This window comes from Callorhinus ursinus, unplaced genomic scaffold (assembly GCF_003265705.2).
Source record: "Callorhinus ursinus isolate GAN/ISIS: 27379988/994484 unplaced genomic scaffold, GSC_fseal_2.0 scaffold26, whole genome shotgun sequence".
NCBI classification, from domain to species: domain Eukaryota; kingdom Metazoa; phylum Chordata; class Mammalia; order Carnivora; family Otariidae; genus Callorhinus; species Callorhinus ursinus.
The window spans coordinates 7945236-7958675 of NW_027397088.1; the positions used below are offsets into that span (position 1 = coordinate 7945236).

Here is a 13440-nt window from a genome sequence, read left to right on the forward strand (position 1 = left end):
GAAAGAGTAGGGATGTTCTTTTTGAACAACACGAGGGTGCCTTTATCACAGGCATTCAAGTAAAATGAAGTGGGTGAGCGGAGGGATCCTCAGCTTTATGACTGCAAGTGGGCTGAAGAACTCTATTCGAGAAACAGGACGGGGTTTCATAGCACACAAACAATTTTGTGCCAAAATATGGGTAGAGGGCAGTCTTTTTTCAGCTGAAATCCCCACTTGACTGGGGATGTTTGTGCTGTATACTGCTTAAGTCAATTGGGCATGCACTGGGGTCTCTAAACTTTGTGCTCCAGAAATTTTCCCTGTAGGGGCTGTCTCACCCATGGGGACCCGAGGGACGCGTCAGGCCCTTCTGGGACTGAGCAGATGTGCAGAATGTCCCTGCACGCCGCGTGCCCCAGTCTGCCAGCGAGGCCCCACGATTCAGGACCCTGTCTTTGATTTCTCACCGCTGGATCTCCTCTTAGGCTCACTGCTGGTGCTGGCTGAGTGCTCATTCAGCTGGTGCTGATCTCCCCCTTTGAGATCGTCCTTCCTGCTCTTTGGGAGGGAAGTTTAGGGGCTTGCAGCAGGTTCCTAGGGGTCAGGGTGGGGCTTGTCATGCGAGTCCACACGGAAGAGCCTGGGCATGCTCAGTCCCCGTGTGTGCAGTGTGCTTGGGGCACTTTATGCTTGTTTTGGACCCCGCTGGGCTGTGGGGCTCAGGCCTTTGTGCTGGGGCCACAGCAGCACAATTAGACACCCCAGGGAGTGCAGTTGTCGGGAACTAATCACCCTCCTGGCGGCCCAGGGCAGGAACACCAAGGGGGCCTGTGGGGCTCCGACTTCCTCCAGGACCCCTGCTCATCTCCCCACATGGAAGCCGGCCTCCCGAGGTGCCTCTGCTGGGCCGCTCCTTAGGGCTGGGGCTGGGGTTCCGGCGCCCCATCCTGCCACCGAGTGGCTTCTTGGTTTGGGCTCAGCATACTTAAAGAAAAACCACTTGCTTGCTAATGTTTTTGACTGGTTGGCTGGCGATAAACACTTATCAACCGCTTATATTTGTTTTTCTTCATGGATAGAGGGGTGAATACTTTTCTTAGAAGCAAGAGTGAGGGGAAAACGTCATCCGTTAGAGGGCATAGAGGGGCAGGCCACGGAGTGCTCGGTAGCTTGGGCACAGTACAGTCATTCTCAGCTGACGGTTGGTAATGTCTGATCACCCACTGTGAAATGTTGACCACAGCCGACCACTTTTCCAGTGGGTGAGGAAAGACGTGATTTCCTTCCACTGCCTTCTTTGAAGCATTTTGGAACAACGCTTTCGTCTCCCACAAAGCAATTCTGGTTTTATAAGGGCTGTCCGCCGGAAACGGCCCCGAATTCTGGGAATTTGAAGCCCAGATCCAAGGTTCCCCATCTGCCCTGGGGGTTGCTTAGCGTGCATCCAGCCCCTACTCCGGGGGAGGGAAAGTGGAGAATCCTGTTTCTGCAGCTCCTTTACCCAAGCATGTCTGAAAGGGCAGCCCCGCAACCTCAGGGCCTGTGAAAGAGTTGCAGGATATTGCCTAAAACTCTCTGCAAACGGCTACTGAACTTTACTCCAGCCTCCTCCTCCTCCATGCTGTAAATGTGATTACAGGCACCCAGACCCACTTCAGAGGAGGGTCTGGGGCCAGTGGCTGGGTGTCAGCTGCTCTGCATTCAGGTTGCACAGCTGGGAGGGAAGAGGTGCAGAAGAACTGGGGAAGAGTGCACCCGGGCCCGGTGGGAGCCCGCGGTGCCAGCTTCCTTGATTAAGCAAATGCAGAGCTGCCCAGGATTTGTTTCGGCAGCGAACTGAATGAAGCTGGAGGGGTTTTATTTCCTGCTCTCCCTACAACGTTAGGAGTCCAGGAGCACTGCTCTCTCTGCCCCTTATTGTTACTGAGATTGCATTCTTGATAAGCTGAAGTATCTTTCCGCCGTAAACTTGGGGGCTGGAATGGAAATTTTTAAAGATCCTCAAACTGACCCCAGCTGTGACAGTGTTGGTGGTAGGGGGGAGCCCATGGATGAATCTAGGAGTTGGGGGGAGTTGGCGCAGGGGTTAGGGAAGCTGGGACATTTGGAGCTAAAGGGCGTAACATCCATAGATAGCTGGTGTTGGCGGGCGCTGTACCCCCTGCAAAGTGTCCTAGTACATATTCCCTCGATTGATTTCTGTACCGTGAGAGCAGTATGGCTAGCTTCCTTTTCCGGATGTGAGCTGAGGTTCAGGGACTTAAAGTTGCTCCACCTCTTCCATGTACAGAAATCTGAAAGTCAAAAGGATGATCTGATAGGGTCTCTCACCCGCTGCAAAACTGAAGTTGTGGTTATTCAGCCTTTGCTTGCATACTTCCAGGGACAGCAGGCTCGTTACATTATTGGGGCCTCGTTCCATCTGTGGGCAGCGCTAGTTGTTCAGAGCTCTGTATAAAGGATTATGGGGTCCCAGACCTGCTTCTTTGTGCAAATGTCGTTCGAGCTGTGGTGGACACATGAGAAGAGTGTATGTGCATTTCCCCCGCCCCCACGTGCAAGGCCTTCAAGGTGTCTCACGTTCTTTCTCTTGGATGGACTGAACATGTCCGGTTCCTTCAGCCGTTTCTTGTTTTCCCCCTGACTTGGTTTCCCAGTGCTCATGGCCCTTCTCTGAATGGTTTTTCCATGATCATCGTTGTGGTGCAGAGGAAGGTATAAGAATTTGGGGGTTGACAACCCTGGGCTAGAATCCCAGCCCTGCCCCTTAGGAGCTGCTTAATAGCTAGCAAATAACCTCATCATTGCCTTACAAGGTTTGGGGAAGGATTAAATATATGTAAAGTACCTAGCACATTTTCCAGTAGAGTCTATGTTACAAAAAGGGTTAGTGCCCCCTAGTTAATAGGGAAGGAGGTACTCTGAAAGACATGTAATCGGATGTACACTGGACCTCTGACGTACCCTTAGATAAATCTTGTTTTCTCTTACAGCAATAGTCTTCTGTTTTTAAATTCCTCAGTCAAGGTGGGATGTGGAGGCCTCTCCCCGCCCTTTCCTGATAAGCCAGCTGGGCCACGATCTTAGGGTGGGGTAGGGTGGGGGCTTCATTCAGTCTCCGGCAGGGAGACATCTTCTGGCTTAGGCTAGAAGAACCTCTCGTGCCCCGGGGGTAGGTGACGCTACCCAGGGGTTCCTCTGAGCCTCTGCCCAGCTTGAGTGCTCCCTTAGTTAGGCCCCCCTGGCTGCCCACCTCATTCTCACCCGCTTCCTCAGGCAGAGTAGGGAACCAGGCACATTTCTGCTACGTTGGGCAAGAAGATTATGAAATACCAGATCCCGGTGGCCAGTTTAGGAAAAGCCCAGCTCACCTGGAGAGAGAGGGACGGGGCCGTGCCCTGCGAGCCCCCGGGGCCCCCTCCCGGAAGGCCGGGGCACTGGGGAGCAAATGGCTGCCGCGTGGCAGCTGTCACTTGGCTTCGAGAGTCTGGCGGTAGTTGGATCCTGCTAGTAAGACGCGCTTCCTTCCGGGAGAAGAGCGGCAAGGCGTGGAGCCCTCTTCTCCACAGTCTTAATGACTGACCCAGAAACTTCGAAGCCGGACTTTGCCCTACTTCCTCCCTCTGAAGAAGCCAAGAACCCTGTGGAGAAATACCGGAAGAAGAGTAGCGTCCCACGGAATGTTTCAAAAACTAGCATGTTCCAGAAAATCGGTCCATCTTTCCAGTGGTTCGTATTTCAAATAGTAAATTTAATCTGACTTCGGCGGTTAAGTTTGGTAAGCAAGAACCCTGCCTTCCTAGCCAGTGCTCGCCTCCCTGCTGAAAGCCTGTGTCCTCTAACCATCAAAATGTCCAAGTGATTTGTGTTTTTACGAAAGAAACTGCTTCCGGCATGGAACCTGCCACTCCCCTGAGCCGCTCCTCTCCGTCCGTGCCCCCCCACCATACTTTACTGAATACTGAAATGTTCCTTTACCTGAGGACGGTGAACCTTCCTTGGTCCGCAGCCTGTGGTATTCCTGGTATCCACCGGGGCCCCTGAAACCTGTCAGTGAGGGGCAGCCGCCCTTGGCTGGAGGAAGGATCTCGGCTCCCTTTGTCCCTCCATCCGAGGGTCCCATTAAGAGACACATCGCAGGAGACCGTGAGCTCGTTCTGAGGACAGTAGGGCTGCTTTAGGGTTGCCTTCCCTCAGGGCTGTCCTCCCTGACCATTCTTTTCACCTGCCCCCTTCGGGGCACTCATACTGCCCATGAGCAGCAGAGAAATTTCGGGGCCTGTGGGGTGTCCAGGACCACCAGAAGTCCTGGCTGCAGGGCTTGACCGTGGAGAACATCCCATAGCACCCTTCCTGGGAGTGACAGCTTGGCGAATGCCATTTGCTAGAGAGATGGCTTGGAGGGTCCAGAGTTGAATCTTCAAGGGTCCAGAGTCTCCCTGAGGCCAGGCTGAGTGGTTTAGCTTCCGGAGCACTGCAGGCTGGCCGTGCCTTGTCTGAAGTTCACATCTGACGTGTCCCCATTCCCGAGCAGCTAAAATAGGCCCTGCATAGATTAACCCCCACCACGCACCCGTACATTCCTTCCTTCCTGTCTTTTCACTCATTCATTCATTCATAGTGGTGAGTACAGCTAAAATTAGAACTGAGATCAGAATTTCTAGAACCTTGATTTTTGCTCTGGGGCTGTGATTAAAACAGTGACTCCTTCCAGATCCTCACAGAAGGAAAGTTTCTCAGGGAGATCCTTGGTTTTGTGTCAGCCTTCTTCCAGAATTCTCTGTAGAGATGAACACTGGTTCTCAAGGCTGCATCAGAATCCCCTGAGAGCTAACATACAGACTGACGTAGTCGTTCTGGAGTGGGGCCCGAGCATCTGTATTTCTTTTTTCCTTTTGGTCTTACTGCAATATCCTTGATATGAGTACTGTGTAAGTTTAAGGTGTACAGCATGATGACCTTACGTATATTGAAAATCTGCATTTCTAGCAAAGGTCTGTGATGCCACCACATGGGGATTACACTTTGGGTGGCCTGTGTGGGAGGGTCAGTAGTAGTTAACTTCTCACTGACTGGATATTTCCTTCGCATGGTGTTTACTTCGTTTTTGCTCTGTGCAGGTCTGCCTACTCCCTCCCAACCCTCTGTGTTCCCCATCTCCTGCCCTGCCTCACTACTTCCCCCCGCCCACAGACACCTTGTTGGAACCGCAGGACCTGAAAGTGTAGGCTTCCTGTCAGAACTCTCACTCCAGGCCTGCATTTCTATTTGCACGGAAGCAGAAATGACCTAGAGGACATAGATGGCCTCTGAGCTCACATTGGTGGATCAGTTGGATCCAGCCACTCGGGCAGAACCGGGCTGTTCAGGATTTCAGGCGGAGCCTGGTGGCTTCCTTCCAGTTTCCTTCTCCTTGTAGAATTCAAGGGTGTAGAATGTGGATGCCCCCACCCCCCATCCCTTTGCACAGCAAGGGGCAGTGAGTGCTTGCAAACTCTTGCCCTGTGCAGTGAACTTTTTAGTCTGAGGTGGGAGCCCAGCCGTGCATCCTGCCAGAGAGGGGAAGGTGGAGGTGAAGGTGTAAGGAGAGAGCTCCTTTCCCTGCCCAGAAGAAGGCAGAAATGCGAGGCCAGGTGCCGAGCAGTCTGGAAGGGCAGAAGTGACTCCGAATATGATTGTGGCAAGTCAGAGAAATGTGATTGAGGGAGTGCCTCTGTTCTCCCAAGCCCTGTGCCAGGGTTGCAGATTTTGTCCAGAAGAAACTGAGCAGCATTTAGAAGCTGGATTCACTTTTCTCTACCACCGTGATCTTGGGAACAGGTTGCTTAACCCCCCTGCACCTTAGTTTCCTCATCTGTACCGTGGGACCAGTGCTCCTCGGGTGTGGCTAGGAGGATTCAGTGAGATACTGCACTTAACGTGTGGCAGGTGACAGTCAAAACTCAGTAGCTGCCATCGACATCATTAGTTGTGTTAGTATTAATATTGCAGAGTCAAGAGTTTTATAACAGAGAGCTTCAGGAATTCTCAGTGGGAACGACGGAGGCTTTGTGTGCAAAGTGGCCCCTGAGGGATCTCACTACTTCCTGTCGTCTTGAGGGGGTGAAAGGGGGTGGGGGGGATATTTTGGAGGCAGACCTCAGAAGGCAGCCCAATGGGAGGGCCCACATACCTGGTCTTAGCCGTCCCACCTCACGCGGCAGGGAGGATGCAGAACTGACCAGAGCAGCTTACGGTGCCCCGTTCAGCCCAGCCTGCTCGAGTGTTCCATGGGACACTCCAAGGCCTCGTCCGACCAAAGTCCATGCCAGTGAGGGGGTAATGGTGACTTGCCTGGCTTGCCACCCTGTGCAAGGCATAGACAGAGCCCATCGCCAGGAAACACATCAGCTTGCTGGAGCTCAGAACCACCATCACAGCTGTCAGCCTTCACAGCATATTCGAGGCCGTCCTGGTTAGAGGAAACGGGTTTGCCCCGAGCTTTGCAGGCCAGGGAGAACGGGCATCGCCGTGGTGTGACATCTAGTCTGGTTCCTTTTGTCCCCAGCCTAGCTAAGACTGAGGGAAGAGTGTTTTCCTTTCTGACTTAGCCCATTCTAAGAGAGACGTCTTTGCTGCTTGTAAAGCTCCCTAGGAGCTAGAGCACTTTAATCGCTGAACTCCTCTTAACTCAGACTCTCTGAGCCTGTCCTGGGTTGGCCCGAACAGGCCAGCTAGACTGTTCACTAGGCAGTTCCAGTCAGCGGGTCAACCATCCCAAGTATTTGTGGCCGTCTGTTAGGCTCAGCAGCATGGCTCTCCCAGGCCCGGTGTTGTAAAGTTCCCTGTTACAGCATCCGCGGGCCTCCGCTGTCATCCTAGGTATCTAACTTACCCCCATCTGTCCTGCAGGCCTTTAGGACAGATTTTAGATTTCACTGAAGAATCCTTTGGGTTTTCAGAAGCTGAGAAGCTTTGTTTCTAGACCATCTTCCTTTTTATCTTTCATCTCCCCTTTGCTATCTCGTTGGACCTGGAGACAGGCTCCTTAATCTTTTCTTTCTGGCTTTACATAGCATTGTCCCTTATCTCCTCAGGGGCCAGGGGCTGGAGGCTGGCCTTCCCTGCCCCCTCATCCTCACAGACGGACCTCTGCCCTCTCCAGTCGTCCTGCTTCCATTGGATCTGGGCAGAGCCTGTGTGGGAATGCAAACTCAGAAGTCCAGCATCCTCCCAGGGGGAGTCCCAAGACCCACCCCTCCAAATTCCCAGGCTGTGCTTCTCACGTTGCCCTGCAGGAGTCACCTTCTAGGACACAGCCTCTCGTGACCTGGTCTTTTTTTTCCCCCCCTTTTTCCTTCTTCTTCTCTTCCCCCTCCCAGCCCCCTGAGGCAATGGTGCTAGAGGTAAGGGGTATCTTGAATTTTCTTCCAAGAACTGTGCTGTACTTTTCCACTTGCTGAGTTCTGTGAATCCCTCAGACCTGGTAGAACCCCAAACAGACAGGGTAGGGACTCTTGTTACTCAGCTTTAATTGCAGGGCCCCATCCTCAATATTCAAATCCTTTCCATCCAAGATCAGAAGATGGAAGTTTCAGGGTCAAGTGTGTCGGGTTGGTGTTCTCCCACTCTGGCTCCCTGTGTGTACTGAGGAGATTACTTGGTGGACTTTTTAAATGAGGGGAGGGAACAAGTTCAAATGTTAATGAGAGTCTTAGTTATTATATTCTGGAGAGTTTAAATTCCAGAGACTCGTCTCTCTGATGTGTGGTTTTAATAATTATATATAGAACTATAATTCACTTTATTTATTTGGTGATTGTGGTAGTTTCTAGAAAATAACAATGGAGCTGTCCCTCTCTAGACTTTCTGCCTATTACAGTTTGCTATGAGGGGCACCTGGGTGGCTCACTCGGTTAAGCGTCTGACTTTGGCTCAGCCAGTCATGATTTCAGGGTCCTGGGATCTGGCCCCTTGTCGGGCTCCCTGCTCAGAGAGGAGTCCGCTTCTCTCTCTCTCCTTCCGCCCCTCCCCCCCACTCATGTTCTTTCTCACTCTCTCTCTCAAATAAATAAAATCTTTTAAAAAATTGTTTAAAAATTTCTGTGAATTAAGAAATGAATAATAACAGAGGGAAATCTGGCTTGTTTTTTGTGGGTTTTTTTTTTTTTTTCTTCCACAGTGTTTCACTTCACCCTAGGCATCTTTAAGTTTGGGCGGGGATGATCTGAAAGGATGTTTTGTGCATTTCTAAAACCTCATGGGACTTTTAATAAGCTTGACTTGATTCATAGTTTAAAGGAAGGTGGGTTATATGTCAAATAAAAACAGGATTCTTATCCTGCTTAGCTCCAGGATGAGTTTCTGGGGTCCCTGAACTCTTGATGCTGAAGGGAAATGTTGGGGGTAGGTAGCGTATGTGCATTTTCCTGTGGAATGGTCCATAATTTTTTTTTTTTTTTTTTAATCAGACCCTTAAGGAGGTTCTTGCCCGCACCAAACCGTTGAGAATTACTGGGGTAGTAACAAGGATTCCTCAAGGCTTACAGGGTCTCCATCCCTTCCAGGGGCTATCCCTATGAGTCACTCCTTGTTTCTTGGCTCAAAATCCAAAGAACCTTGCAAAAGGAGAAAGGGCAAAAGAGAAAAGATGGAGAATTGAGACAGTGAGGTGTAGAGTGTTCACACGTCAGAAATCTCCGTTGGTGGCACTTTCTCCCCCCAACTGACCAGTCCAGCAGGGGGCTTGCCTGCCTGAGGTGCTCCGGAACTGGGCGCCGACAAAGCGAGTAACATAACATTCAAGATGATAACTGGGCGTGTGACCCGATTGAGCAGCCTTCCTCCAGACGCTCCGAAAGGGGATAAAAATGAGAAAATGGGCCAAGCCAAGTGTTTCTTGACAGGCTTTGTCTGTGTGGTGGTTTGATTTACGTCCTCCGGTCTCCCACTTGGGCACTCCTCAGTTCAGCTAGGGGGATGCCGTTTTCAGAAACGGAGAGAATGTGGCTGAACACTGCAGCTCTGGGAAAGGCTGGGGAAGACTGCATTCCAGGACGGCCAGCTTTCTCCCAGGGCAGGCATTGGAGGCCCCTGGCCCCCCCAGAGCGGACTTGCTCCAACCCTTGGTGGGGGGGCATGTGTCAACTGAGAAGTTTTCTGTATCCTCCCTACAGTAAAGGAGAAGATGCGTGCTTGGTCCTCTCTGAACGATCGTGGGCACTTCCCCCGTCACTCGGGAGAAGGTCTACTCAGCTGTCCTTCACATTAAGGGACTGTTTGGTTCCATGTTGTTTACTCTCTCCAACTGTCTTTCCCCTCCGTTGTTGATAGCACTTAGTGCTGTCTTCTTCTTGGCTGCCCTTGAAACCGGAAGTGCATCCATAGCGCTGGTAACGTGCCCTGAGATGCCCAGAGCTCCGCCTGGGGCCAGCGGTCCGAGCTGCTCTCATGCGGTGTGGCGCCCCAATGCACCCGACACGTGGGGTGTGCTTCGGGGGGTTCCTGTCTGTCCGAGGCACACTGGACTCCGGTGGCCCTGGCTCACATGCTGATGAGCAGCTCTGGGAGGAATCTGCCTGGGAGCTGGAAGCTTGCTTATGCACGCAGGCGGGAATGGGAAACGTTCCGTTTTCCTTAACTTGTGACTCCCAGTGTTAAGTGGAGAAAAAGATACAGAGACGGGATCATTTCTGGTCTTGACTCCCCCTTCACATCACCTTTTCTCATTTGCGCAGGTTGCTCCAACTCTGTGCTCCAGAGGTGGTAGCTTTGACGTGTGACCCTGCCCACGTCTGGGCTCCAGCTGCGCCAGCCCCCCAGTAAGGAGGGCCAGCTTGATAAGACGACGGAAACAGGTCAGTTAAACTTGATTGACTTCCCTGGAGTCACAGTAACTTCGAGTGTTGAGTCTTCCTTTCCCTTTCCCTCCCTTCCCCACATTCCCTCTGAGTTGCCCTTTCGTTTCCCCTGATCCTCCTGAGGCTTTGATGCAAAACCACAGTGAAATTGTAGCCCTGAATTGCTAGCCCTTCCTGATCCAGCGGGTCTGAAGTGTGGGATGAGAAATCCCAAAGAGGGTCAAGTGTTGGTCTCACAGGAAGCAGTGTTTCAGACACCCCTGTTCCCTGCTCCCCGCTCCCCGCCACCACCAAATTCAGACTGTTTCTGTTAAAAACTGGAACTCCAGGCAAGTCCGCTTGGCCATATCAATGAAGATGACAACTTCTTTTCTTATCCATGATTTGGGAACTTACCTGGGCTCCCAGTCCTCTCTGGTTCCAGTTGGGGCACACTGTATTAGAATGGGGCCAGTGATTTTTATTTTGTTTAGTGTCATCATTTTATTGTTGTTGTTATTTGCTGTCCCCCAGTAGTGGGGCTGATGTGTAGGATGGTATCAGGGAGCAAAGGAAAGAATGAAGATACCAAGACTATTAATATCCATAAAGAAAAACATGTTTTGTAAATGGACCTTAAGCTGTGCAACTTCTCTTTCATCCCTGAGGTCAAACCTCAAAGTTTTAGGTTTGTTAGTTTGGCTTATTGCCCCGGTATAGTCCAGCGTAGATAGAATTAACTAATACTGGCCAACGGGCCTCTGGTTAAATTAGTGCGCAGATAGATGTGCCTTAATGCTAAGGTGGATTTTTTTTTTTCCCATAATCTGGAACAATGAGCTACCTTTTTTTTTTTTAAGAGTTTTTTTAAATTTATTTATTTGACAGAGACACAGCGAGAGAAGGAACACAAGCAGGGGGAGTGGGAGAGGGAGAAGCAGACTTCCCACAGAGCAGGGTGCCCAATGTGGGGCTCGATCCCAGGACCCCGTGATCATGACCTGAGCCAAAGCTAAGCGTCTAGCTTAACGACTGAGCCCCCCAGGCGCCCCAACAATGAGCTGCCTTATTTTACACTAGGTCCTTTCCCTTCTTCCCTGTTCCATCCTCCCAAAGAGAGAAAGAACTCAATATAAGATGGAAGAGCAAACAGGAGTAAAAACCTTTAGCTCCTTGTGGCTGGAGGGTTGCTCCTAAAACAGCTTTTCAGGGATGTGTCTAATAACTGTGCTCTTCTTTTCAGTGTAGCTGGCAGGTTCTTTTTGCTAACTGCACTTTCTGATCAGAGATGAAAAGTCTCTATTAAAAAAATATATTGCTACTTACATGTAAATTAGGTAAAGGAAGTAAATGTCGATGATCTTGGTAGTGTCATGCTTTACACTTCCATCCCCAAGAAGGAAGTAAATGTAGCAAATGTTTTCCTGTCCAGACAAAATGGGAAACAAGTTTGCATGGCTTTTCTTCTTTTCCAACTGGGATAAGCCTTTGCAACGTTCAGCCCTTATGTTGTTTAGTACCATGACTATGGTTAGGTATTGTATATTGAAGACACTTGGGTGTTTGCAAGAATCTCTGATGTTATAATGACGGTAATGAAAATTCTTACTAGTAATCTGGCTCTGTTATATGAATATATTTTTTGATTTTGTATTTATAATTTTAATTTTCATTTTGACTCTGTCTTCGCTGTCCATTTTCTTTCCCAACTCAATGATAGAATTAGAGTATAATTTTCACAACTTACGATTTTACATTTAGTCCTAGAGGTGTTTAACCTATTCCCAGATTTCAGTAAACTACCACATTTTTCTTTCCTAAGTGTAGTATTAGGACAAAAGCAAGATTATCTTCCAAACTCTTCCTGTAAACCGCTAGAAAGGTTAACTTTCTTTTTACTGACATAATTACAATAAAGAATTATGGTCGGCTATTTTATAATTTGCTGTACATAAAACTATGGAGGAAATACATTTGAAAGAACTAGGTGGTTTTAGGATTGAAGGTATCCATTTATTTGAGTCAAACAGATAATTATATGCTGATTGATTACAACAGTTCTAGGGAACTGATGATACTTTTAGAAATGCAGCAAGAAAGAAATCATGTGTGCGTGTGTGTATGCACGCTTACATGTATGGGCTTGTTTTTCCTAGACAGGAATCTCCCAGATTTTCAAAGACCGTTAAAAACAGGAAGTTTGAAGCACATTTTTTAATGGCCTCCTTGCATGGCGAAACGTCACAGGGCAGCAGTTTGGTTTTTTCTTTCATTTTGGATGTAGCTCTTCTCCCTTTGTGGGAAAGATGTGTGGGGTACGGCTCAGTCAAGTTATCTTCATTTGCATGTTTCTGCAGCTAGTCCTTTTACTTACCATTTGGAAACCCGTTACCACCCTATCTTCAAAATGTCTGTCCACAAGGAAGGCACATTTTGTCTCTTGGCTAGAAAAGTACTGTTCCTGAGACTCTCTTTGGCTCTTTTGGTAAGATTTTAGCTCGAGACTTCTCAGCTGATGGCAACATCACTTAATAAAGTTATATCCCCAGGTTCTTCCTGCTGTGCTGCTGGACACATTTGTAGCTGCTCTGGGTGTTACCATCTGTCATATCCTAGGTCACATCCCCTGAAGTTGGAGGAGGAAACCACAAGAAATCATGTTCTTTCTGGTGGTGTTTCTAAGCCTTCACTTGGCTGCTGAGATAAGGAGCCTGATCTTTGACTACAAGTCCAGTTGAGGCACGCTGTGGGATAACAGGATATGTGGCTTACAGGCAGGGCTCTGGCTCTGGAATATCTTCCCAGATCAAATGAGGGAAGTAGTTTAACCTGCAGACTTATTTCTGGCCATACCTATAGCCGTGGTCAGGTATGGAACAAGAAAAGGCTGCATGTCCATGAGCCATGGTGTTCCATTTGGTCATTCTGTTCACGTCACCAAGTTTCTTTTTAGGTCTGACCTAATACCTTCTAGACTATGAGACTTCTGTGAGTTCCTTTCCTGCCTTATCTTCGGTCAATTTTAGGTAGAGGCAGGAAGGGGGGGTGGGTCAAGAGGGAGTCTGATTGCTTGTGGGGGCTGGGGTGTGGGGTATGAAGGAAAATTCAGTGTGGGTGAACCCCAGAAAGTAAAATACCACAAAATCGTTTTGGCTGTTGGGAGTGAGGGTGACAGCCTGTAGGGAACATCAGTTAAAGTTTGAAAAAACAACCACAGAATGTGGTTTTGGAAGGATGACTTAAAATCGCCTCCCTTTTGTGTATTCTCCTGAATAGAGTGGCCTGAGATTATGACAAATACATGGTTTCAGTTTTTTCTTCCCGAAGTAAAAAGACATTCACTGAATCTTTTTGCCTTTGCTTCCCTTCCAGTGTCAACAAGTGATACGAGAGAAGAAAAAAAAAAGAAGCGAACGCAGACTCCTTTCCTACTCCACGTGGATGATAGCTATAGCAGGGGAAAGTCTCATAGTGTATCAGTTGGGGCAGAAAATGGAGGTAATCGGCAGTCGGGGCTGGGTTCTTCTGTCCACTTTCTGGGGTATAGGTGCATTACCTACTTGTATATTTTAAGCAACAGTCTTTTTTATGTTGATTTGAAATTTGGTTATAAATCTGATAGGATTGGCTTCTCAGTTGT

At 49.2% G+C, this 13440-nt stretch overlaps 1 protein-coding gene across 12 annotated transcripts in view; it reads left to right on the plus strand.

Annotated features, from left to right (window-relative positions):
- The window catches only part of RREB1 (ras responsive element binding protein 1), a 176070-nt gene that overhangs the window by 96764 nt on the left and 65866 nt on the right, over positions 1–13440 (plus strand). For all 12 annotated transcript variants that reach the window (XR_012373820.1, XM_025891259.2, XM_073877553.1 and 9 more), the window contains exons 2-3: positions 9699–9818; positions 13173–13298. Coding sequence is in view for 1 of the 12 variants with exons in the window: in XM_073877556.1 (XP_073733657.1) it covers positions 13242–13298 (57 nt within the window). In the remaining 11 variants the exon portion in view is untranslated. The remainder of the gene's footprint in view (positions 1–9698; positions 9819–13172; positions 13299–13440) is intronic.